Source organism: Pelophylax lessonae, assembly GCF_965119305.1.
Source record: "Pelophylax lessonae genome assembly, chromosome: 6".
Taxonomy (NCBI): Eukaryota; Metazoa; Chordata; class Amphibia; order Anura; family Ranidae; genus Pelophylax; species Pelophylax lessonae.
In genome coordinates this window covers 30208376-30234271 of record NC_138773.1, presented here as the reverse complement: position 1 = coordinate 30234271, position 25896 = coordinate 30208376, and the positions used below count along the sequence as shown (strand labels likewise).

At 46.0% G+C, this 25896-nt stretch overlaps 1 protein-coding gene across 1 annotated transcript in view; it reads right to left on the bottom strand.

Moving 5' to 3' along the window:
* The window catches only part of LOC309557786 (uncharacterized protein), a 36829-nt gene that overhangs the window by 5662 nt on the left and 5271 nt on the right, over window positions 1-25896 (bottom strand). The window contains exon 3 of the mRNA XM_082260550.1: window positions 23996-24056. Within this exon, the coding sequence (XP_082116676.1) occupies window positions 23996-24056 (61 nt within the window). The remainder of the gene's footprint in view (window positions 1-23995; window positions 24057-25896) is intronic.

Genomic DNA, 25896 nt, shown 5'->3' with positions numbered 1-25896 from the left:
GAACCATCCAACAAGTCCATTCTAAAACATACAGTCTCTTGAACACTCCCTTCGAGTTGCCACATCTTCCGTGGCTTAACAAATGGGAAGAGGAAGAGGAGTACATTTACGATAGCCCAACGACTGAAAATTATCAGACTCTCCCTCTCATCATCCGTTTGCACTAAGACCCAAGAAACTAACTTTAAAATTTTGACAAGATGGTATCTTACCTCTCAACTTTTACACAAATACCATCCTACCACACCTGACCATTGTTGGAGATGCCAGGAGGAAGGTAGAACACTTCTCCATATTTTTTGGTCAGGTTCCAAGCTGACACATTTTTGGAGCGAGGTCAGAAGGATTACCGAAAAATTTGCAGATCTTAAGATTCCTGATGATCCTACCTTCTTTCTCCTACACTCCTCTTATGTTCCGGTGAAACTATATAAAAATTCTATTGTGCACGACCTGTCAAACGCAGCTAAATCCTGCATCCCCCTCCATTGGAAAAAACAACTTCTCCGACTATCGCCAATTGCCTTCATAGAGTGGAAGAAATCAATAAAATGGAAGACTTAACACTCATGACTCAGCATAGACGTGACTAATACCCATTAGGTAGCCCGGTCAAATAATCTGATCCACCTGCTACCCCGCCACACCCCCTTAACTCCCCCCTCCCCCCTTTTCTTCTCTAAGGGAAGGGAGGGAATCGCGTTCCCCCCTTTTTTTTCCTCCCCCTTCTCCTTTTTCTCCCTCTTTCTCTCTTTTTGCCTCTCACTTTTGTGTTTGGAAATCTGAAAAAATTAAGGAGTGTCTGGTTCCAAACCTTAATGATTGCACTTTCTTGCAGCAATATCACAAATGAAACACACTGACAGTTTTGAGTTGTTTTGTTATACCTTTACTTACCACTTATTTCAGGTGTCTGTTGTACTACCGTATATTAGTGATGTACGAACATAGGCTGGGCGGTTTCACGAACGCCAGCAGCAAATTTTTTTAAAAGTCCGCGAACCACGGGTTTGCGGCGGGCCCCATTGACTTTAATGGGAGGCGAACTTTAAAAACCTTTAGGTCATATTTGCAGGCACAAAAGACTTACTAGCTGTGCACAAATAGTCCCAGCACATGGACAATGTCATAACAGAAGTATTGCAATTGGAAAAGTTGCCCTTTTTACAGCAAAAAAAATGTTTTTTTTTTCATAAATCAGCCAGAACTGACAGCAGCTGGTTAATACATGTCAAATACATATAGGGTCCATTCACACATCTGTAAAATGGGTCCGCATACATTCCACAATTTGGCGGAACCTGTACAGACCCATTGATTTTCAATTCCAGTCTGAAAAATTAGGCATTCACAGGATAAAGAAGTAAGTGTCGGCCATTTCAGGCCCCAAAAATTAGCCCACATGTGCTTACCTGACAGCTAAGAACATTGTATTCTGTGGCTGAAGGTACATTAGGCATTCACAGGATACAGAAGTAAGTGTCGGCCATGAAAGGCCCCAAAAATTAGCCCACATGGGTTTACCTGACAGCTAAGAATGTAGTATTTGGTGGCTGGAGGTACATTAGACATTCACAGGATACAGAAGTAAGTGTCGGCGGTATAGGCCCCACAAATTAGACCACGTGGGTTTACCTGACAGCTAAGAACGTAGTATTTGGTGGCTGGAGGTACATTAGGCATTCACAGGATAAAGAAGTAAGTGTCGGCCAGTATTTTCCCCAAAAATTAGACCACATGGGTTTACCTGACAGCTAAGAACGTAGTATTTGGTGGCTGGAGGTACATTAGGCATTCACAGGATACAGAAGTAAGTGTCGGCCAGTATAGGCCCCAAAAATTAGACCACATGGGTTTACCTGACAGCTAAGAATGTAGTATTTGGTGGCTGGAGGTACATTAGGCATTCACAGGATACAGAAGTAAGTGTCGGCCAGTATAGGCCCCAAAAATTAGACCACATGGGTTTACCTGACAGCAAAGATCCTAGTATTTGGTGGCTTGAGGTACATTAGGCATTCACAGGATAAAGAAGTAAGTGTCGGCCAGAATAGGCCCCAAAAATTAGCCCACATGGGTTTACCTGACAGCTAAGAACGTAGTATTTGGTGGCTGGAGGTACATTAGCATTCACAGGATAAAGAAGTAAGTGTCGGCCAGTATAGGCCCCAATATTTAGACCACATGGGTTTACCTGACAGCTAAGAACGTAGTATTTGGTGGCTGGAGGTACATTAGGCATTCACAGGATAAAGAAGTAAGTGTCGGCCAGTATAGGCCCCAAAAAATTAGACCACATGGGTTTACCTGACAGCTAAGAACATAGTATTTGTTGGCTGGAGGTACATTAGGCATTCACAGGATACAGAAGTAAGTGTCGACCAGTATAGGCCCCAATAATTAGACCACATGGGTTTACCTGACAGCTAAGAACGTAGTATTTGGTGGCTGGAGGTACATTAGGCATTCACAGGATACAGAAGTAAGTGTCGGCCAGTATAGGCCCCACAAATTAGACCATGTGGGTTTACCTGACAGCTAAGAACATAGTATTTGGTGACTGGAGGTACATTAGGCATTCACAGGATAAAGAAGTAAGTGTCGGCCAGTATTTTCCCCAAAAATTAGACCACATGGGTTTACCTGACATCTAAGAACGTAGTATTTGGTGGCTGGAGGTACATTAGGCATTTACAGGATACAGAAGTATCGCCAGTATAGGCCCCAAACATTAGACCAAATGGGTTTACCTGACAGCAAAGAATGTAGTATTTGGTGGCTGGAGGTACATTAGGCATTCACAGAAAAAGTAATTGTCGGCCCTGAAAGGCCCCAAAAAAACTTACCGTTAGTGTACCGGTAACGGCCTTTCTCTTAATCCTTCCAGGACGGCCTACATTTGAGAGATTGTGGCTCCGCCTCACAGGAAACACAACTAATTTGCAGCTGTTTAAAAGGGTCCCACCCATCCTTAGCTTCAGTAATAGAAAAGTAGTTTCCAACCGAACCTTAAGGAATATAGTTATTCAAACAGCTACACAAATATACATATACATATATATATATACATATTCTTTAGACTCACCACCAGCTTGGGCGGGAAGTAGGCCGGCCGTCCTGGAAGGATTAAGAGAAAGGCCGTTACCGGTACACTAACGGTAAGTTTTCTCCTTTCATCCTTCCAGGACGGCCTACATTTGAGAGGATGATAAAGGAATCCATACTGGCCTACCTTAGGGCGGGACCACTGCCTGTAAAACCTTTCTGCCAAAGGCAAGGTCTTGTTGCGACAGTACTTCCACACGATAGTGCTTTAGGAAGGTATCTTGGCTGGACCAGGTGGCAGCATGGCGGATCTGTGCCCAGGATGCTCCGGCTTTTTCGGCCCAGGAAGTTGCCATGCCCCTTGTGGAATGTGCCTTTAGACTTGTTGGTGTGGGGGTACCTGACACCTTATATGACAAACTAATGGCTTGTTTAATCCCCCTAGAAATTGAGGGTTTTGATGCTTGTAAACCCTTCCTTGGTCCAGAATGAAGAACCAACAGGTGGCTAGATCTTCTAAAGCCCTTGGTTCTTTCTAGATATGCTAGAAGACATCTTCTTACATCTAAGCAATGGAATTTTTGTTCTTTTGCACATTTAGGTTTCTCACAGAATGATGGGAGAACCATCTCTTGATTCCTAGGAAAAGATGACACTACCTTGGGTAGGTACAGTGGATCTGGTTTAAGAATCACCCTGTCTTGGAGAATTCTCATAAAGGGTTCTTTTATGGATAAGCTTTGCAAATCTCCCACTCTCCTGGCTGTGGTGATTGCTAACAGAAAAGTTAACTTAATAGACAAAATGTTTAAACTAATTTCGTTTAAAGGTTCAAATGCTTCACTAGATAATGTCTCTAGTACTAGCGTTAAGTTCCAGGCTGGAACATTAGTTCTGTTAATTGGAGATACCCTTCTCCGGGCTAACAGAAATCTCTTAATTAAAGGTTCTTGGGCCAACCTTTTGTCTAAAAAAAAACAGAAAGTGCCGCTATTTGTACTTTAAGGGTGTTCACCGCCACCCCCTTATCTACCCCATCCTGTAAAAAATCCAGGATCCTTGGGGTTGAGGCAGAGGAATCCTTCTTCTGACTCTGCCAAGCACAAAATGTCTTCCAGATTTTGGAATACATTTTTCTAGTTACTGGCTTTCTACTTGAAAGGAGGGTCTCAATGACTTTGTCTGAGCATCCTTTTTCTTTTAATATTTGGCGTTCACTACCCAGGCTGCTAATTGAAAAAACTGCGGTCTGGGGTGAATCAGAGGTCCTTGTAGTAACAGGTCTGGAATTTCTGGTAGTTTCCAAGGTGCTGTCACTGACAGGGACACCAGGGTTGCAAACCACGTTCTTTTTGTCCACCCAGGTGTGACTAGGATGAGGCGTGGTTGCGTCCATCCGCTGAGTTTCTGCAGAACTCTTGGTATTAGATTCTGTGGGGGAAAGGCATAGGCTAGCCTGAAGGGCTAAGGTTGTGCTAGGGCATCCAAGCCCAGCATATCCTTCTGTTTTGTCAGAGAAAAGAACTGTTCTATTTTTCGGTTCTGCTGAGTGGAAAACATGTCCACTTCCGGTTGACCAGATTTTTGGACCAGGCGTTGGAAAATTGTGGGGTTCAGTTCCCATTCTGCCTGTTTGATGTGATGGTGACTGATTACTTGTAGGGAAAAAGTAATTTTTTTGTTTATGGAGTCCAGTCTCTTGTTCCAAGAGGCTAGGTGAAAGCATTGGAGGTCTCTTGAATGTAGTTGGGCCCAATCTACAGCTGGAATTAGCCCTAGAATCTGCATGATCTGTCTCCTGGAGCCGTTGGGATGCAATTTCCATAGCCATCCTAGCTCTTGCAGAACTGACATCACCTTTTGGGTGTCTGCCACAACCTGTTCTACAGATTTTACACAGACCAACATATCGCCCAGATACGGGATCAGCTTTAGGCCTTGTAGGTGCAGGTGGCCTACTACCTTGGCCAAGATTTCTGTAAAGATCCCTGGATTTGCTGCCAAGCAAAAAGGGAAAGCTCTGAACTGCCGATGTGCAGTACCCTTTACTATGGTGAATCTGAGAAATGCTTGATGTTCTCAATAAATTGGAACGTGTAGGTAAGCATCTCTTAAATTCAACGTTGCCATAAAGACATTTCGGTACAGATTTAATCTGACCGTATAAATGTCCTCCCTGGAGAACTTTTGTTCTATTTTTGAGAGATAGGTCACTATTATATCCGGTACCGGCTGTGAGACAAGCTCCAATCGGTACCCTTCCCGATGAAGAATGTAGGGACTGGCAGAGATGTTTACCCATTGGGAAGCAAAATGGGTCAGTCTGCTCCCTACTCTGACGCTGGCGTCAGTTAGATTCTTTGGACTTAGGTCCTGGTTTAAGGAACAACAATTTGTCCCCTTGTTTTCCTTTTTCAGGACCACCTTTCCTGGCCTTAAATGGCCTCTTTTGATTCTTGCCTTGGAAGTTCCGAAAGGAATATGTTCCTGATTTGTCCTTTTTCTTAGTGGGAAATTGTTTCCCTTTTTCTGCAGATCTGGACAAGGTATCATCTAGTCCTGAACCGAACAGTAATGAACCTTCAAAGGGTAAGGCACAGAGTCTTACCTTGGAGGTTATATCACCTTCCCATGCTTTGACCCAAAGCGCCCTTCTAGCAGAATTTACTAATGCTGCTGTTTTAGCAGATGCTACTAATGACTCCACAGCTGCGTCTGCTAGGTAGGATGCTGCTTTACCAATCACGGCAAGGGAATCTATCAGGTCTTGTGATCCTGCCATAGCGCGGACATGTTTTGATAGTTCCTTGAGCCAAAAGTCTGTATTCCTGGCCATACAGGTATCAGCTAAGGCTATAGTTGTATTATATGCATTAGAATGCCAGGCTTTACTCAGTACGGATTCAATCCTGCGATCCATAGGATCTGTAATATGCCCGGCATTTTCAAAGGATAAGTCTGTTCCTTTTGATAGTTGTGCCAGGGGAGCATCAAGTTTAGGATTTTTTGTGAATACTTCCAATTCTTGAGGCTCAAAGGGAAACCTTCTTTTCCAGTTTTTTGGTCTGGATAAGGCATGTGTAGGCAATTTCCATTCTTGGTGTATTATGTCTTTTAATGACTGGTGAATGGGAATGGTTCTGTACTGGGCTTTTCCCAAGCCTTTGTACACCTTGTCTTTGCAGGAAGACTCCTTTGTTGGGGTAGGGATTCCTTCAGTGTCATGTATCACTTTAAGAAGACCCTGCATATATTCCAAGGAAAAAAGATTTTTGTCTTTTTCCCCTTCACTGTTACTTTCTGAGCCCTTATCTGAGCTGGAAGGGTCTTTTATGTAACTACTGCCTTCCCCTGGATCCTCCTGTTCCCTAACTTGAGTTGAGGGAATGGATAGAGAATCTGCCCAGGGGAATGGGGGTCCTTTTGACCACCCACTGTCTTGGTAGGAAACATTATCTTTTGATACTTCCTCTGCTGGGATTTGAGGGATAGCTGCTGTAGCCTTGAATGACTGAATAGTAGCTGCCATTTCCTCTTGCACAGATTTAAGAAAATCTTTCATTAGATCCTGCCCTGCTAACTTATTAATACAAGTATGGCATAAGGGCTTTGGGTAAGATTTAGACAATTTAACCCCGCATTCCCCACATTTTTCTAGCTGAGGATAGGGGTCTGGCAGGGGCTTCCTGTGCCGGTGGCGTACCTGTGTAAACACATGAAGACAAGAAAGAAAGGACACCATGAAGCGACTAATAGCCTTCTTGTCCACCGCTACGGCTAACATGCAGGAAAAAATGGCACGGCATACCTGTCACTCAATAGACAGCAGTCGGCCCGCCATCGGCATCACTTACCCGTTCCTGTCGCCACCTGCGTTGCCGCCTTCTCCTCTGTAAGGATTGCGGCCGCTCGTGTCTCTTTCTGGGGCTTCCGCCCTCTCGGAGTCGGAGAGTCAGCCATGGCTGTACTGAACTCACATGGACCCAGCGTCTCCTCCACGCTGGGTCTCTTCCGGGAATCAGCCGCTTCGCCCCTTCCGCCGGAACTTCCGGTCTCCATAGAGAGGCTTGGGGCTCACCGCTGGTGGGAAATTCGAAAATCCTTACCGCCCAATGAAGCGAATGGAAGAGACTTCCTGCAGAGATAAGCAGGACTTCAGGTATGAGGGACCTTCACCATAAGGCAAACCGCACTACCTGGTATGTTTGGCGACCTGAAAGCTCCTTATTCCAAGGACACAGCTAGGGAGGAACCTGCTATTAGGCCGACCGAAGCTGCCTTCCAGGGGTACCTTCTTGGCCAGCTATTTGCCTCAGGTTAGTAAAAAAAAAACAAATGTTCCGATGTGAGGTTGGAAACACAACTGAACTGTAGCTAAGGATGGGTGGGACCCTTTTAAACAGCTGCAAATTAGTTGTGTTTCCTGTGAGGCGGAGCCACAATCTCTCAAATGTAGGCCGTCCTGGAAGGATGAAAGGAGAAATTTGGCATTCCATGGACATGAAATGCCTTTTATGCCACTGTATTTAGCGAAGACAAGGACCAGGAATTGTTTTGGGTGGATGGCGGTCTGCCGGATATTTGTGGCCTGTCATGAGGAATTTCAATGAAACATGGTCAACTGGTCACATGTGTTGAATTCCTCAGAGATCCATGCCTCATTCATTTTTATAAATGTGAGGTAGTCTACACTGTCATGAGCTAGGCGAGTGCGCTTATTGGTCACGATCCCCCCTGCTGGGCTGAACGTCCTTTCGGACAGGACACTGGATGGGGGGCAAGCCAACAGTTCCATTGCAAATTGTGCAAGCTCTGGCCAGAGGTCAAGCCTGCCCACCCAGTAGTCCAGGGGTTCATCACTCCTCAGAGCGTCCAATCGGCCGTCAACCCGATGTAGTGGGAAATCTGTCTGTCTAGGCGTTCCCTGATGCTGGATCCGGAGTGCAGCTGTCGATGGGTCGGCTGAAAGAAGGATCTCATATCTGAAGGGACCAAGACATCTTCAAATCGCCCTCTTCTTGCAGGCGCTGTTGGATTGCTACCCGCAACTGTCTCTCTGTGACTGGAAATTCCTCTGCCAGCGCACGCAAAAGCAGAATGCAGCATTTCCCGCAGCAAGGCCTGGAAGTGCTGCATTCTGACTGCTCTCTGTGATTGTGGTAACATTTCCGCCATCTTTTGTTTGTACCGGGGGTCTAAGTACGTTGCCACCCAGTACTGGTCCTTGGCCTTTATGCTTTTTATACGGGGGTCCCCCTTAAAACATTGGAGCATGATGGCCCCCATTCGCACTAAACTGAAAGCGGTGTAGTGGCCTGCTTCCAGCTCATCATGCAGGATAATGTCGTCCTCGTTCTCCTCCCCCCATCCATGGATATCACCAGGGATCCCAGAAAGGTTTAAAGCATGCTCTTCTTGCTCCTCCTCATCCCCCCGACACCATCCTCCTCTGACTCCTCTTCAGACTCCTGTTGTTGACTTGTCTCAAATGGAGTAGCACCCACTGGGAATTCATCCAACATTGCGACTTCCTCATCTTCCTGCTCCTCGACAGCTTGATCAATGACACGACGCAATGCACGCTCCAGAAAAAAGGCGTAAGGTACGATGTCACTGATGGCGCCCTGGCCGTGACTGACCAGTTTGGTGATCTCATCGAATGGCCGCAGATGTCTGCATGCGTCGCCAATGAGCAGCCACTGGCGAGGTGAAAAAAACCCAAGCTCCCCAGAACCTGTCCTGCCGCAGAGTTCATACAGGTAGTCGTTAACTGCACGTTTCTGCTGGAGCAGCCTATCAAGCATATGCAACGTTGAGTTCCATCGTGTCGGACAGTCACAAATAAGATGCCTGACGGGCAGGTTGTGTCGCCGCTGAATGTTAGCAAGGCGAGCCATGGCTGTGTAAGATCTTCTGAAATGGCCCGAGATTTTCCTGGCCTGCCGCAAGACATCCTGGACCCCAGGGTATTTGGCAATGAATCGCTGCACGACCAAGTTCAGGACATGTGCCATGTATGGCATGTGTGTTATTTTGCACTGTTTCAGCACGCTCAGCAGATTGGCACCGTTGTCGCACACCACTTTACCAACTGACAAATTGAGCGGTGTCAGCCACTGATCTGCCTGTGAACGCAAAGCTGAAAGGAGTGCAGGACCAGTGTGGCTATTGGCTTCCAGGCACAACAGACGCAGCACAGCATGGCAACGTCTCACCTGGCATGTGGAATAGGTTCTGGGGATCTGGGGCGGCGCAGCGGAAGAGACAGTAGCAGCGGAAAAGGAGGAGTCAGCCCAGGAGGAGAGGGAGGATGGAGGGTGAGGAGGAGGAGGAGGAGAAAAAGAGGCAGGCCTGCATGCAATCCGTGGCGGTACAACCAAATCTACACGGGTGCCACGGGTTACATGCTTGATGGCCGTCAGAAGGTTCACCCAGTGGACAGTAAAAGTGATATACCTTCCCTGCCCCTGTTTGCTAGACCATGTGTATTTGGTCAGATGTATCTTGGCACCAACACTGTGTGCCAGAGGTACTGTATATTCACTTGCTGCTGAACATGGCCATACAGCTCTGGAATGCCCTTCTGCGAGAAATATTTCCTGCCTGGGACCTTCCATTGTGGTGTTCCAATGACCACAAATTTCCGAAAGGCCTCCGAGTCCACCAGTTTATATGGCAGTAGTTGGCGGGCTATTAGTTCCGACAAGCAAGCAGTCAAATGTTGGGCAAGAGGGTTATCCGGCGTCATCACTTTTTTCTGCTCCAACATTTGGGCCACAGAAGCCTGCCTTTTTCCAGAACAACGTGACAACGGCATCATGGAAGGTGGAGTGGTGGACAATTGTGAGGAGAGAGGAGAAGGAGAAGAGGCTGGATGGTGAGAGCCTGGAGTGTGGCTTTGTGGGTTCTGACGGTGTTGCTCCCACTGGGCTCGGTGATGGGAGTTCAGGTGCCTTCTTAAGGCGGTCGTACCTAGGTGAGTGTTGGGCTTACCGCGACTTATGCGTTGACTGCAAAGGCTGCAGATGGCAACACTGTTGTCAGCAATGGACACATTGAAAAAAGCCCACACTGCGGAGCCATGTGCTGGTGTCCTGGGAGCGCCAGATGTGACTGTACATGGTTGATGGCTCGCTTTTGATACATTTACAGTCTGCTTTGTACCTCTTGTGCAATGCAAATTCTGCCTGCCTCTCCTCCCTATCTGTCGGTCTGTCTCTCCCTCTGAACTCCCCTCCTCTTCCTCTCTTGTTGCCACCCACGTGACGTCCATAGACACGTCATCATTCACGTCACCTTCCCCACCACTAACATTCGAGATCTCGGAGTAGGCAGCAACAGCGGGGACCAACCTCCTTGGGCTGATCTGGGTACTGTCATTAGACTGCTGAGTGGCGGCTGTTGCTACCTCCTCTTCTTGATCCGATGACAACAATGGCTGCGCATCGCAAATGTCATGTGATGGATCGGAAAATAATTCCAGCGGAGGTTATGTGGTGGTGGTGGTGTTGTTTGTGGTGGTGTCTTTGGGGGTACACACAGCAGAGAGTGAAGAGGGTGCAGATAGAGAGGATGAGGAGGGTGCAGAAGAGGAAGGCTGAGTGAGCCTCTCAACCAAGTCTGGTGCGTCCTTTGACGTAATCGAATGCACCTTCTGAAACTTCACACTTGGCTCCAGCCTACTACTCCTGCCCTACCCCTACCACCCCTGCGTAAGTGTTTGCCTTTTCCTCTGCCTGACATGTTTTTAAATTAGTGCAAAGAAAATTAATAAGCGCAATTAATCAATATAAAGTGTCTTAGTGCTACAGCACAATTCTAAATAAATAAAATGTGCAAAAAGCAAACAACTGTGCAAATGTGCAATATACAGCAGCTATATCAAAAAACTTTCTCACTTAAAAAGTATAATAGACAATAAATATGTAAGGATACAACGCTATATAAAATTCTAAAATATTCAATAAAGTGACAATGTGCTAGAAATGATACAACAAAAATCATCAATTTGTTGCACTCACATTCAATAGCACAATGAGGCTTGTGCGGGCCAGCGCAGGCAGTATACACAGAAGCTGTATGGAGCCGGGAGGAGCCGCGCTGTTTGGCCGCTGCTCGTCCGTCGGAGTCCCCGCCCCCTATACGCGTGGGGTCATACGCTTTTGCGTCACAACTGGAGTAGAATTTTATATAACGCTGTATCCTTACATATTTAATGTTTTGAAATTACCCTGTGACAAAAGTCTCTAGAGAATCGCAGTATATCTGGAAAAAGGTATATAACACCCCGCTTCAATCGGTGGTATTGGGGGGCCACAGGTTTATCACACCAGTTCTACAAATAATTGGCCAGTAACTGTTGTCACTGTGTGTAGCACAGTTAACACAGCAAAAGAGGCCAAATTTTTGCAGGACTAAAATACAATCTTAGAAAAGTATACTGTTAAATAACACCCCACTTCAATATGTGATATTGGGGGGCCACAGTTTTATCACACCAGTTCTACAAATAATTGGCCAGTAACTGTCGTCACTGTGTGTAGCAGAGTTAACACAGCAAAAGAAGCAATATTGTTGCAGGACACAAATACACTTGTAAAAGTATACTCAGATAACACCCCACTTCAATATGTGGTATTGGGGGGCCACTGGTCTATCACACCAGTTGTTCAAAAAAATTGGCCAGGGAGTTTGGCACTGTGTGTATCAGAGTTAACACAGCAAAAGGGTCAATATTGTTGCAGGACACAAATACGCTTATGAAAGTATACTCAGATAACACCCCACTTCAATATGTGGTATTGGGGGGGCACTGGTCTATCACACCAGTTGTACAAAAAATTGGCCAGTTAGTTTGGCACTGTGTGTATCAGAGTTAACACAGCAAAAGAGGCAATATTGTTGCAGGACACAAAAAACACTTATGAAAGTATACTCAGATGACACCCCACATCAATATTTGGTATTGGGGAGCCACTGGTTTATCACACCAGTTGTTCAAAAAATTGGCCAGTGAGTTTGGCACTGTGTGTATCAGAGTTAACACAGCAAAAGAGGCAATATTGTTGCAGGACACAAAAACACTTATGAAAGTATACTCAGATGACACCCCACATCAATATGTGGTATTGGGGGGCCACTGGTTTATCACACCAGTTGTTCAAAAAATTGGCCAGTGAGTTTGGCACTGTGTGTATCAGAGTTAACGCAGCAAAAGAGGCAATATTGTTGCAGGACACAAATACACTTATGAAAGTATACTCAGATAACACCCCACTTCAATATGTGGTATTGAGGGGCCACTGGTCTATCACACCAGTTGTACAAAAAATTGGCCAGTGAGTTTGGCACTGTGTGTATCAGACTTAACGCAGCACTGTGTGTATCAGACTTAACGCAGCAAAAGAGGCAATATTGTTGGAGGACACAAATACACAAATACACTTATAAATGTATACTCAGATAACACCCCGCTTCAATCTGTGGTATTGGGGGGCCACTGGTCTATTACACCAGTTATAATACATTAAAAGTGCTTTTGTCACTGTTTGTAGTATTGCAGCAGCAACGCTCAGTCACCACACCAGTCACAATGCTGCACAGTGCACAATAGAAATCCACTATAATATTGTCATGGTCTTACCTTCTTGCTGTTCTCCTTCGTTTGACATGTGCTGGCGGCCATCTTGGTTTCTGGGTTTCTTGTAGCCTCCCACTCTGCGGCTCCTCCTTCCCACTGGGAGGAGCTGGATGCCTAGCTCATATATATAGGAGGTCTGTGGCTTCAGTTCCTTGCTTGGTTCTCCTGTGTTCACATGCTTCTAAGACTGCTGCTGCTTCTGGTTCCTGATCCTGGCTTCGTCTGACTACCCTGCTGGTTCCTGATCCTGGCTTCGTCTGACTACCCTGCTGGTTCCTGATCCTGGCTTCGTCTGACTACCCTGCTGGTTCCTGATCCCGGCTTCGTCTGACTACCCTCCTGGTTCCTGACCTCTGGCTTCGCAAGGACTCTGCTTCGGTTTCGCCATCTGTTTGGACTTTTGCTTTACAGCTTGATTTTCAATAAAGCCTTCTTATTTTCACTTATCTGTTGTTGTACGTTTGGTTCATGGTTCCGTGACAAATATGCTTTCTATATAACAAAGTATATTATACCGTGGATTACAGTCCTATATAGTGCACTGTACACCTGTACCAAATAAATAGCAGCCCTTGAAATTACTTTTGTGGACATTAACAGAGCGATTTGTGTCACTGCTGATCTGTCCCTGGAGCACACTGGATACCTGTCCCTAAACTGAAAAACTGCACACTTATACCAAATATATAGCAGCCCTTAAAATGACTTTTGTGGACATTAACAGAGCGATTTGTGTCACTACCGATCTGTCCCTGATGAACACAGCATACCTGTCCCTAAACTGAAAAGAAAGTGTAGTAGACCTATACCAAATACCAGCCCTCAAAAGGACTTTTGTGGATCTTAACAAAGCTATTTGCGTCTGGCAATCTGTCCCTGGTGCACACAGCCAACCTCTCCCTACGCTGACAAAAAGCAGAATGTGAAATGGCTGCCAGCTCTGGTCAATTTATAAGGTAGGGGGCATGTCCATGTGCTGAAATGTTTCAATTGGCTGTCCCGTTCCACCTGACGGCTGTGTCATGGGTCAAAGTTCTCCCCAATGTAAACTAATATGGCCCCTGCGAACAACGCCATGTGTTCGCAAAATTGGATGGTAGCGACCAAGCAAAATTTGCCACGACCTGATCGTTGGGCGAACCGCAGGGCCATCCCTACCGTATATACTGTACAGTACTATGGGTTTCATGTTTGAAACACTCGAAGTGTACTAACCGTCATTGTGAAGTTATGGTTCTTCCCACTCAGGGAATTAATAAAGATTATATTTGAAAAAAAAGATGGTACCTGAGCCTCGGGAAAGCAGATACGAGGTTTTGCCTGTAATGGTGTCCTTTTTAGGCACTGGACCCTGGGATCCGGACCCTTGGTAAACCAATCCCAAAGGCGCTCTAGCAGGGTGCTCTACAGGTCCAAGGGAGTGGACCCTCTAAAACAAGGGGAACCAGTCCTTAAAAGTTGGCAAGTGACAGAAACTCACCGTGATGGGTGAAGATTGGATTCTTGTTACAAGAGAGAATCCTGCGGCGGGACTGGTAAGTCCACTTTAAAAATATTTGTAAAAATATTTTTATGCACTGTTCTTTTTTAAGATAACAGATACCGAGTGCCATGCTAGTCTCTACAAAAGACAATAGGTAGTCTCTACAAAAGACAATAGTTGTGTCAAAGCACACCTTGTTTGTTTAAACATTTTCTTTGCTCCTTGTGAAAAACAGTAGGTGTATCAGCTATGTTAAAGCACACCCTGCTTGTTTAAACATAATGTTTTTCACCCTGTGCTGATCACCTGAAAGGTGTCAGCTGTGGCAAAGCGTGCTTGTTTGCTTATGCTGCTCTCACCCGATGTTGTTTGGCGTTTAATTTTCGCCTTGGCGCAAAATCGCCCGCACATCCGTCTCCTCGGAAGCTCCGGACCAAGCAACGCCTTCAGTGGCGTGTCTGTGGCAAAGGTTCGTTGGCGCATTCACGAATACTCACCATTTAAACACAAGCGTATGCTTGGAGCAGAGGAGCGTGTCATGACGCGATTGGTGTGCGCGTAGATGCCACGTAACACGCCGCACATGCGCAGTACAACCGCAAATGGCAAGATTCTTAAGGAAGCGTTTCCATTGCGCAAGCCTATGTCAAAAGGCTGAAGGGACATGGAGCAGCAGCAGCTGAGTTGCATAAGTCACTGTGGGTATATGTTTAGTGGCACGGACAGGTTCTGTATCTTTGGCATAATCAGTGCTGTGTGTGATAAGCTGTATAGCTTGGCACAAGCCTTGAGTACACCAAAGTTAGTACCTCAAGTTTGTCTTGCCTAAGAGCAATGTCCTCCCAAAAAGGGGTGGGGGGGGGGTAACAGCTGGAAGGGGCACTGTGGTGCCACCGTCAGGCCTTGAAGGTCTTAGTCGTGCTTCCTCTGTATCTATTTCCCCCTGAAGGTCAAGAGGTGACTAGCCAATCTGAGACATTATGGTAGTCAGGCATAGTAGCTACTCCTAGTGCTTCTGTCACAACCAACGTTACTAAGGACGATTTGGCATCGGTGTTAGCCGGCCTTGAGGGTAAGATTGCTAGCATGATTGCAGCATCGCAAGGAAGGAGGAAATGTGATTGATCCCCCTCACCTGAGCCACCCCCTTAATTAGTTGAGGATGTGAAGGAAGTAGCTGTAAATGACCCTATAGAAGGTCAAGCTGAGGTTTCCACTTCTGGGGAGTCTGGATCTGAGGAGTGAGCCTCTCAATTCCAGAGATTGCTGATTCAATCTCTCACTGAAATGGTCCACTTTGGATACAAATTACTTCCCTAAGAGATGTATGAACAGTGGCGGCTGGTGCTCAAAATTTTTTTGGGGGGCGCAAAAAGAAAAATGTAATAGGTATTGCTTTGCATCAAAAAAACGCTGTAAAAAATTGCGTGACTTTGAGGTCATGGTACAGGCATGGCACAGGTGATGGTATAGGCATGGCACAGGTGATGGCACAGGTGATGGTACAGGCATGGCAAAGTACACAGCGGAGGACCAGTGCCGAAACCGACAGTCGGCCCAATATTGGAGCGGTATCCAGCGCGGCATCGCAAACAAATTGCAGCCCCTGCACCAGCTGGTCCAACAGCTCCTCAAAGGCAGGAGGAAGATGTTTCCCCTCCAGGTCACGGCGTAGTACCTTAGCCCATTCAGTTAATGTTTGCGAGACCAGGGCAACTGTAAACACTGGTCTGAGTGCAGACCCGCCAGGGGAGTACATATTGCGGGCTACAGACTCTGCCTTTCTATCTGCCGGATCCTTAAAGAACTGGAATCCTCCACTGGGATCATGGTAGCTTTATTCAGTCTTGAGACCGGAGGGTCCACCGTAGGTGGCACAATCCACTTCTTTATATGGGACTCCTCAAAGGGATAACGTCTAGCAATCCACTTAGGCACCCCAGGGGAACGCTTTGGGCACTCCCATTCCTTTTTGAGCATGTTGTCAAAAAACGCGGGAAAGGAAAAAACCTTTGCCGCTCTGGATGGCTTGTGTGCATAGTTGCCAACATTTGAAAAAAATTTCCAGGGACACTTTGCAGCACAGCTATCAATTACTTACCACACCCACTTCCCCGAAGCTCCGCCCACTCTGCATAATTAATCTCCGCCTACTTATCAGATTATAGGGTCTACTTCATAAAGAGAGAATTACAGGAAATTGAAAACTTAAGGCCAAAGTAGCAGAGTTGGAATAATTCTCCCATTCAGCTGCACTACTTCTGCCTAAAGTTTAAAATTCTCATCACAATTCCCTACATTTCTAAAGTCTGAAATGTGCTCAGGTGTGACCATAGAAAAAATGTAATATGGAAATATAAATAAAGTGCAAGGTGTAAATAAGTATGATTATACTATCTGGTATAATTAGGTTTTATCGTACTTATTTACACCTAATACTTTATTTAGATTTACATATTCCATTTTTTGTATGGTCACACCTGAGCACATTTCACGCTTTATTCACCTGTCTTTGAATTCAGCCCTCTGTAGGGTGATAATTTTCATTTACATAAAACAATGTAGCATCCTTTCCTTCCTAACACATTACCCAGTCCATACCAGTACAGATCCTAACACATTACCCAGTCCATACCAGTATAGATACTAACACATTACCCAGTCCATACCAGTATAGATCCTAACACATTACCCAGTCCATACCAGTATAGATCCTAACATATTCCCCAGTCCATACCAGTATAGATCCTAACACATTACCCAGTCCATACCAGTATAGATCCTAACACATTCCCCCGTCCATACCAGTATAGATCCTCACACATTACCCAGTCCATACCGGTATAGATCCTAACACATTCCCCAGTCCATACCAGTATAGATCCTAACACATTACCCAGTCCATACCAGTATAGATCCTAACACATTACCCAGTCCATACCAGTATAGATCCTAACACATTACCCAGTCCATACCAGTATAGATCCTAACACATTACCCAGTCCATACCATCCTAACACATTACAGAGTCCATACCAGTATAGTCCATACCAGTATAGATCCTAACACATTACCCAGTCCATATTATCCTAACACATACCAAGTCCATACCAGTATAGATATCCAGCATCAGATTTTTCCCATTGAGGATTGAGGTCTGTTTTCATTTTTTTGAGCAATATATATATATATATATATATATATGCACACACATACACATACACGGATATGTACTATGTACACACATTTATCTAGAGCTAGAAAACTATATATATGTATCAATTAACAGGTGTAAAAATTATATCTATAAAAAAACATTATTAATAGTAGTAATTAATGGAGTGTGAGGCCTCCAGCTTGTCGGAAGGTGCTCTGCCTCCCCCTGCTGGCGGATTTTTGAAAGTGCACCATGCTGACACCCTGCCTTCGGTGACACGTTAAATTTGCGACAGGCGGGAAGAGTGAGTGGGCACAGAGAGAGAGACAACCTGCTGCCAGAACTACAACTCCTAGCTGGGGTGAGAGCGACACTGTGTGGCACAAATTTACATTGTTTTTAAATTTACATAGATTTACATTGTCCCTGATTAACAGGGACACTGTAAAATACCCGGGACAGGCTCCTATTTGCCGGGATTGTCCCGGGAAAAACGGGACAGTTGGCAGGTATGTGTGTGTGCTTGGGAGCAACCAATCAGGTGCGTGGAGGCCTCTGCATGAGGAAGATGCAACTTTCTCCTCCTGTGCTGCTCCACCTCCACCTTGAGTGCTGTGCTTCCCTCTGACAATGGAAGGGCTGGGAGTGTGAGGAGACCGGCCATCTAGACTGGGACACTGCTAATGTAAGTGAGCGGAGCTCCTGCCATTGCTGCACACAGAGGGGGGGAGGGGTAACACAGGTCTATTCTAGATAGAGGGAGGACAGGCTTCCCCAGACCTATTTACACTGACTGCAAACCCACCATCCTCAGTACTTGTCTGCAGTCTCTGACTGTCTCCTGCATGATGTCTGCAGTCTCTCCTGTATGATGCCTGAGGTCTCTGACTGTCTCCTGTATGATGTCTGCAGTCTCTACTGTATGATGCCTGAGGTCTCTGACTGTCTCCTGTATGATGTCTGCAGTCTCTACTGTATGATGCCTGAGGTCTCTGACTGTCTCCTGTATGATGCCTGAGGTCTCTGACTGTCTACTGTATGATGCCTGCAGTCTCTGACTTTCTCCTGCATGATGCCTGAGGTCTCTGACTGTCTCCTGTACGATGCCTGAGGTCTCTGACTGTCTCCTGTACGATGCCTGAGGTCTCTGACTGTCTCCCGAATGATGCCTGAGGTCTCTGACTGTCTCCTGTACGATGCCTGAGGTCTCTGACTGTCTCCTGTATGATGTCTGCAGTCTCTCCTGTACGATGCCTGAGGTCTCTGACTGTCTACTGTATGATGCCTGCAGTCTCTCCTGTATGATGCCTGAGGTCTCTGACTGTCTCCTGTACGATGCCTGAGGTCTCTGACTGTCTCCTGTATGATGCCTGAGGTCTCTGACTGTCTCCTGTATGATGCCTGAGGTCTCTGACTGTCTCCTGTATGATGCCTGAGGTCTCTGACTGTCTACTGTATGATGCCTGCAGTCTCTGACTGTCTCCTGCATAATGCCTGAGGTCTCTGACTGTCTCCTGTACGATGCCTGAGGTCTCTGACTGTCTCCTGTAGCATGTCTGCAGTCTCTGACTGTCTCCTGTAGCATGTCTGCAGTCTCAGACTGTCTCCTGTAGCATGTCTGCAGTCTCTGACTGTCTCCTGTATCATGTCTGCAGTCTCTGACTGTCTCCTGTAGCATGTCTGCAGTCTCTGACTGTCTCCTGTAGCATGTCTGCAGTCTCTGTGGCAGGAGAGAGCCAGGGGGGAGGGGATTTGGGATGTGACACGAGATGACACCAACCCTAGTGATGCCATTGCCCCCGCTCTGCTGCTCTTAATAGAAGGGGTGCAATTGTTATTTTTTTGGACCCCTCTCTGAACTCTGTGCTGGTGTGAGCCGAGGGACTTTTTTTTCAGGTGCATGTGTATCCTGGCCCGATCTGCATTGTGGCACAACTTCAAGTCCCGGCCGCCTGCTGCTGAGGCTACCTATTTCCTTCCCTGGCAGAGTGATCTTCCTCTGCTCAGCTCTGAATTAGGCCTGAGACAGAGAGCGAGTGGCTGTGAGGCGGGCAGGGGTAGCTGACCGTCGGTTGTGAGTTTTAGGCCCCTTTCACACAGGCGGACCGTTCAGATCCGCCTGTCCGTTTTTTTGGCGGATCTGAACGGTCCCCCCATGCATTTCTATGGGGCATCGGATGTCAGCGGAGACATGTCCGCTGACATCCGACCCGATCCGATCCGTCAAATCTGGACGGATGGAAACCCTATTTTCCATCCGTCCAGCGGATGGGATGGGATGGGATCGGGTGAGAACGGACTGACGGTCCGTTGACATCCGATTTCCCCCATAGAGATGCATGGGGAACTGTCAGCTGTGTCTCCGCACACAGCGTGGAGACACAGCTGTCCTCCTGCTGCTCAGCGGGGGATTGGCGGCTCGATCCCCCGCTGAGAAAAACGGACTCCGTCCAACGGACTCAGCGTGTGAAAGGAGCCTTATGCTGCATTGCACTGCACACTGACTGCACATATTTACTATGGATGGCAATATGTGTGGTGATTGTACTGGCGTGGCATGATAAATTATAGCTTGACAAACCTGCACTTTGTTTCAAGGCGGGATCTGGGGATAGGCCAGGAATGGGGCTGAAGGGGACCCTGTCAAGTGGGATTATGTCACGGCCAACCCAGAGAGGATCTAAGGTCTGCTCGTTGCCCAGCTGGGGTGACCACTGGATCTATATATCCAGCCAGTTGCCCAGATCCAGCATAGTTGCTTGTAGACCTCACAGGAAAAAAATATGGAGAAAAAGCTAACTAGAAAAAAACTACATAGAAAAAACGTTGCCAGGACCAGAGATCCCAGCAAGGAACTAGGTCCTTACTCCTGACTAGGCAGAAAAAAACTGACATCCTATAGTAGGAAGAGAGAGGGTGTACCCTCCGGGGACTGCCCATAGGCGTAGCCAGAACTTTTTTCTGCCTAGTGTCCTACTCCTGTAGGGGGCAGCATAACCCTACTGATATGAAGATCAGAAGACTGCGTCCATCAATAAACGATAGAGAAATATGGATTTTTTTCTACAGCTTACCTGTAATACCTATATCTTGGAGTACATCACGGGACACTGAGGTCCCTCCCCTCTTGTATGGGGTATTTATTGCTTGCTACAAAACTGAAGTACTTCCTGAATAGGATGGGTCATATAGTGGCACTTCCTGTCTGATTGGTTGCCAGTGTCCATTCACCTGAAAGTAGCGTTTAACCCATATGTAATGAATATGGCTCTGTGTCACGTGATGTACTCCAAGAAATGGATTTTACAGGTAAGCTGTAGAAAAAAATGTATTTCTTTTTTGTAAAGATCCACTTTTTATCATTCAAAATCCATCTATGATTTCCAGTCCATTGTTTTTGCCTGGCTGGGATGATGACCCTACTCAGGATGTGGGAGCTATCTGTGGACTCTCAATGCGGCCACCTGTTTGAGCAGCTCAGTTTGACAGTGGCAGCTGCCACACATCAGCACCCTGCTACATGCCAACTTCACTAGATAATCCCCCCATGTGATGCTGGGCCTCCATGATTGAAAGAACTGAAATCCAATGAGTAAAAAAGGCGGGCCAGTCAGGCTAGGGAGGAAGGGCTGTCAGGGGTCTCCAAACTACGGCCCTCCAGCTGTTGCGGAACTACACATCCCATGAGGCATTGTAAAACTCTGACATTCACAGACATGACTGGGCATAATCAGAATTGTAGTTCCTGAACAACGGGAGGGCATACCTGCCAACTGTCCCGTTTTTCCCGGGACAATCCCGGCAAATAGGAGCCTGTCCCGGGTAATTTACATTGTCCCTGTTAATCAGGGACAATGTAAATCATTAAAAATATTTTTTTTTTATTTTGTTCCACACAGTGTCGCTCTCACCCCAGCTAGGTGTTGTAGCTCTGGCAGCAGGTTGTCTCTCTCTCGTTGCCCGCTCACTCTTCCCGCCTGTCACAAATTTAACGTGTCACCGGAGGCAGGGTGTCAGCATGGTGCACTTTCCGAAATCCGCCAGCAGGGGGAGGCAGAGCACCTTTCCGACAAGCTGACACTTTAGAATTGCAGGGAATTGTAATGAGAATTTTAAACTTTAGGCAGAAGTAGTGCAGCTGAATGGGAGAATTATTCCAACTCTGCTACTTTGGCCTCAAGTGTTCAATTCCCTTTTCAAATTCCTGTAACGCTCTCTTTATGAAGTAGACCCTATAATCGGCTCATTCACGGACACCTCAGTGCGTGTGACCAGCAGACCCGATGTCCGCCGGTCACTCGCGATCGTCCGCTGTGAAGGGAGAAAGGCAGGCGGCTAATGTAAACAAAGCCGCCTGTCATTCTCCCCTGTGTAAAAGCACAGATCATACAGTCCTGCTATGTAGGACCGATGATCTGTGATGTTACACACACAGCCACATCCCTGCACAGTTAGAAGCACGCCCCTAGGGACACACATAGTCACTGCATCTCTAATAAAGTTAACCCCTTCCCTGCCAGTGTCATTTTTACAGTAACAGTGCATATGTATAGCAATGATTACTGTAGTAATGTCACTGGTACCCCCAAAAGTGTCAAAAATGTCAGTCAAGGGTCCGATCTGTCCACCACAATGTCGCAACAACAAAAATGACAGAAATCTTTCCCTTAGTTAGTAAACGCAATAACTTTTGCGCAAACCAATCAAATTATGCTTATTGTGATTTTTTTACCTAACATATGTAGCAGAAAACAAATTGGCCTAAAATGTTAAAAAATTTAGATTTTTACATTTTTTGGGGGGGAATTTCATATAAAAAAATTTGAAAAATATTGTTATTTTTTCAAAATTTACGCTCTTTTTTTGTTTATAGCGCAAAAAGTAAAAATCGCACAGGTGATCAAATACCACCAAAAGAAAGGTCTGTTTGTGGGGGAAAAAAGGACGTCAATTTCATTTGGGTACATCGTTGCACAACTGCGCAATTGTCCGTTAAAATCACGCAGTGCCGAATCGCAAAATACCCCCTGGTCTTTGAGCAGCCAAATCCTCCAGGGCTTAAGTGGTTAAAACGCTCATCATAGCAAGCTGACACTTCTGCAGCTGGGCAGTTAAGGCATGCTGGATCCCGCAGTGGAATGAAGCAGTCGGTGGTGCTGGTGGCTTCCAGCACTTCCTAGAACCTTCTGAAAAACATGGGGAGGCACAGGAAACTGAAGGCGGTGACCGTAGCACGTGTGAACATGTGCTATTCCCACTGCCTTCAGGGCTATATATGTTTTCCTTAATTTGTGCCAGATTACTCCCCTCCTAGTTCTGATTTAAAGTGCTTGTAAATCTCAAACTTGAAATATGAACAAAGAATATCCCTCTGTAGTGTGTAATTGTCTCAATCCAGAGCACTAAGTGCTATTTCTGTCTACTGCCGCCTTCCTCTGCTATTAACATGAGTCCCAAGTTCTGACAACTTTTTATGAAACCAAAAGAAAAAAGATGACAGGGGAGGGAGCTGTGTGAAGAGGGTTGTCTCCCTATCCTCCAATCAGCTCTAAGGGCTCTCCTCACTAAGCTCTGCAGTGTGTAATTTCAGCTCTCCGTCCCCTTTTTTTCTGAATTCTCAGACAAGCTTTATAAGTTCTTGACTTTGAATGGATGTAGAGAAGAGAAGACTGTAGATAAACAGTTACAACATATATCGGAGGATTTGTTTCATGTCTGTGTGTCACCTGAGGCCAGTCACTCCACTGGGTATATTTACAGGTTTTCAACCACTTTTAGTAATGTTCTTGGCTGAAATGACTTGAGTGTTGATTGGCTGGACAAATCTTTTCATTTCTGAGTTCTTTACTGCAGTGGTCCTCAACTCCGGCCCTCAGGGCCCACTAACAGGCCAGGTTTGCAAGATAACTGATATACATCCCAGGTGATATCATTTGCTGCTCAGTGATTGCAGTAAAGAAAATGGCCTCTGCCCCCACCTATAACTGGCCTTCATAGCAAAGAACACATGGAAGGGCAACGCACATGAAACAAACAAAGATAAAATTCCCAGTTCAATTTGCCAACCAGTCTGCTTACCAACCAAATTGGCCTGTCTAACAGTTTGCGTCAATACAGGGGTTTAGTTAGCACACATTTGCAAACGTGGACATACTGGGTGCCTTTGCTGTAATACTATCAGCTGGGCTCCCATTATGCCCCCAATTACCTTTCAGGAGGGATGGGCCACCTCCAGGCTCACCTGCCCCCTATCTATCCATTAGCTTGCATGTGCTCCCACTGTGGAGACTCTTTAAAATTCATTAGAGTTAGGACTGCAGGTAACAGGGAGCCTTGACGTGGACCTGCAGCTTTCACATGCGTTTGCAAATGTGTGCTAACTAAACCCCTGTATTGACGCAAACTGTTAGACAGGCCAATTTGGTTGGTAAGCAGACTGGTTGGCAAATTGAACTGGGAATTTTATCTTTGTTTGTTTCAGTGATTGCAGTACTCTAGTCTGCATCTCTCCAAGGTAATACTTAAAATTTGGCCTGTTAGTGGGCCCTGAGGACCGGAGTTGAGGACCACTGCCTTACTGCACTGAATGCTGGAGAAAGGGGTCAGGAAACCATGTGACCTTCCTTCTCTTTCCCTTGTTTTTCTAACTTTTCCCAATGTATGGTCTTACCACTCTTTATCTTTGCCTTCTGCCTGAGAGCGGGATGCCGTCTTAGGAGTTTCGAAATATCCTAAAAAAAAAACAGATTACAAAAAAAATCAATAAATGCAAAAACACTCTCGCGCTCACCTAGCAAATAAAAGTGCAATATACCAAATGCCCAAAAATGGCTGCAGCACAACTTTACAGAAGGAAGCCACCGTTACTTGTGCCACGCAAAAAATTATAAATGAATATATGTGGCAATGTGTTAATTTCATGAGTTTAAACAAAGAAAATTTTTTTGCAAATCATATATGCATCAAATACATCACATGCCAATGTGTGTAACAGTTCTAAGTAAATAATACTTTTGAAAATAAAGTATGTTATTGTGTCCTTTTTGTTATCCAACAAAAACACCCACCCACCATCCAGAGATATAAAAAGTCTCAATAGTAGTGCTTCCCAGTGCAGCAAAAATGATGTGGTGCATCCACTTGTGCAAATCCTCCACCACAATGCACTCACCAGAAAGCTAAAGGATATTAGCCTATTATAACATTCCAGCCTCGCAGAGTCTTCTTTTCATTATAGGTAACATAAGGCATCCTGTATGAGAAATGCTCATGATACGTAGCCCAAAGTATGATATATGGTGTAGTATTTAGTTAACATCCAAGACCATCTATAAAAACCAACATAAAATCCATGAGGAATATACAAACAAACGTGGCCGGACTTACTAACATGGCCGTCGGACCCGGATACTGTGACGTCAGTATGTAAGGCTCCATCCGACTTGTTTTGTGTGCTTGCAGGTCCTCAGGGGATATGCTTACCTTGTGATTGAGATATGTAGAATTGTCTGCTCAGTGTATCAAGTTTGGAAGCTCCTGGTTTTCGCAATGCATAGATGGTTGTAGTTACCTTACTAATTGAGTTTTGGAATAGCTCCTCCAGGTGCAGCAGAAGGGTACCCTATCTCTCTCCCCATCCTTACCCCCATTCCCCTCTCCATGGCCATCATTTTTTGTTTGATTAAATCAGATTTCACCCTCACCACATCTATGAAGGATACTGGGATACTGTGAAGGACATTCATAAGACCCTGGAGTCTCCACAAGTGCCAACTGCTTAGTTCTGCAATACTTGGCCATATTCAGTGCTGTATTTTGGCCTAGGCCAACAAGGCCCAGGCCTAGGCCAGCACTTTGCAGGGGGGCAGCAAAAAAGCCACCCCCCTCCTTCCACCTGAGACTATTGGCGACTGATTGCTAGAGCCTCCTCTCTCACCCTCCCTCTCTCTCTCACCCCCCTCTCTCTCTCACCCCCCTCTCTCTCTCATCCCCCTCTCTCTCATCCCCTCCTCTCTCTCTCTCTCATCCCCCCTCTCTCTCATCCCCCTCTCTCTCATCCCCCTCTCTCATCCCCCTCTCTCATCCCCCTCTCTCTCTCTCTCTCACCCCCCCTCTCTCTTTCTCATCCCCCTCTCTCTCCTTCAGGGAGTCACATCCGTTAAAAAAGGAGTGAGGCAAATTTACATGGGGGGGGCACCCAAATTTAGTCTTGCCTAGGGCAGCACAAAACCAAAATACACCACTGGCCATACTGTATGCTCATCTGTACAATTGAATGGTCTGCTCCTAAGGGATAGCTTGGTCACATTATTTGATGTGGATGTGGACATTGGATGGCATTTTTTAGTGTCAATAAGTTTCCTTGATTACATTTTTTTGTCAAAAGTAGCCTAAGTAAAAAAAAAAAAAATCAGAATACCAAAAAATGTTGGGGTGGAGAGATGGGGTGAAAATACGGCACAAAATGTAAGGGTGCAGGGTACTGTGATAGAAGAAGACAAAATGTTGGGGAAGAGCAGTGGAATCATATGAGGGTATGATGATATAAGGGCACAGAATGTGGGGATGGAG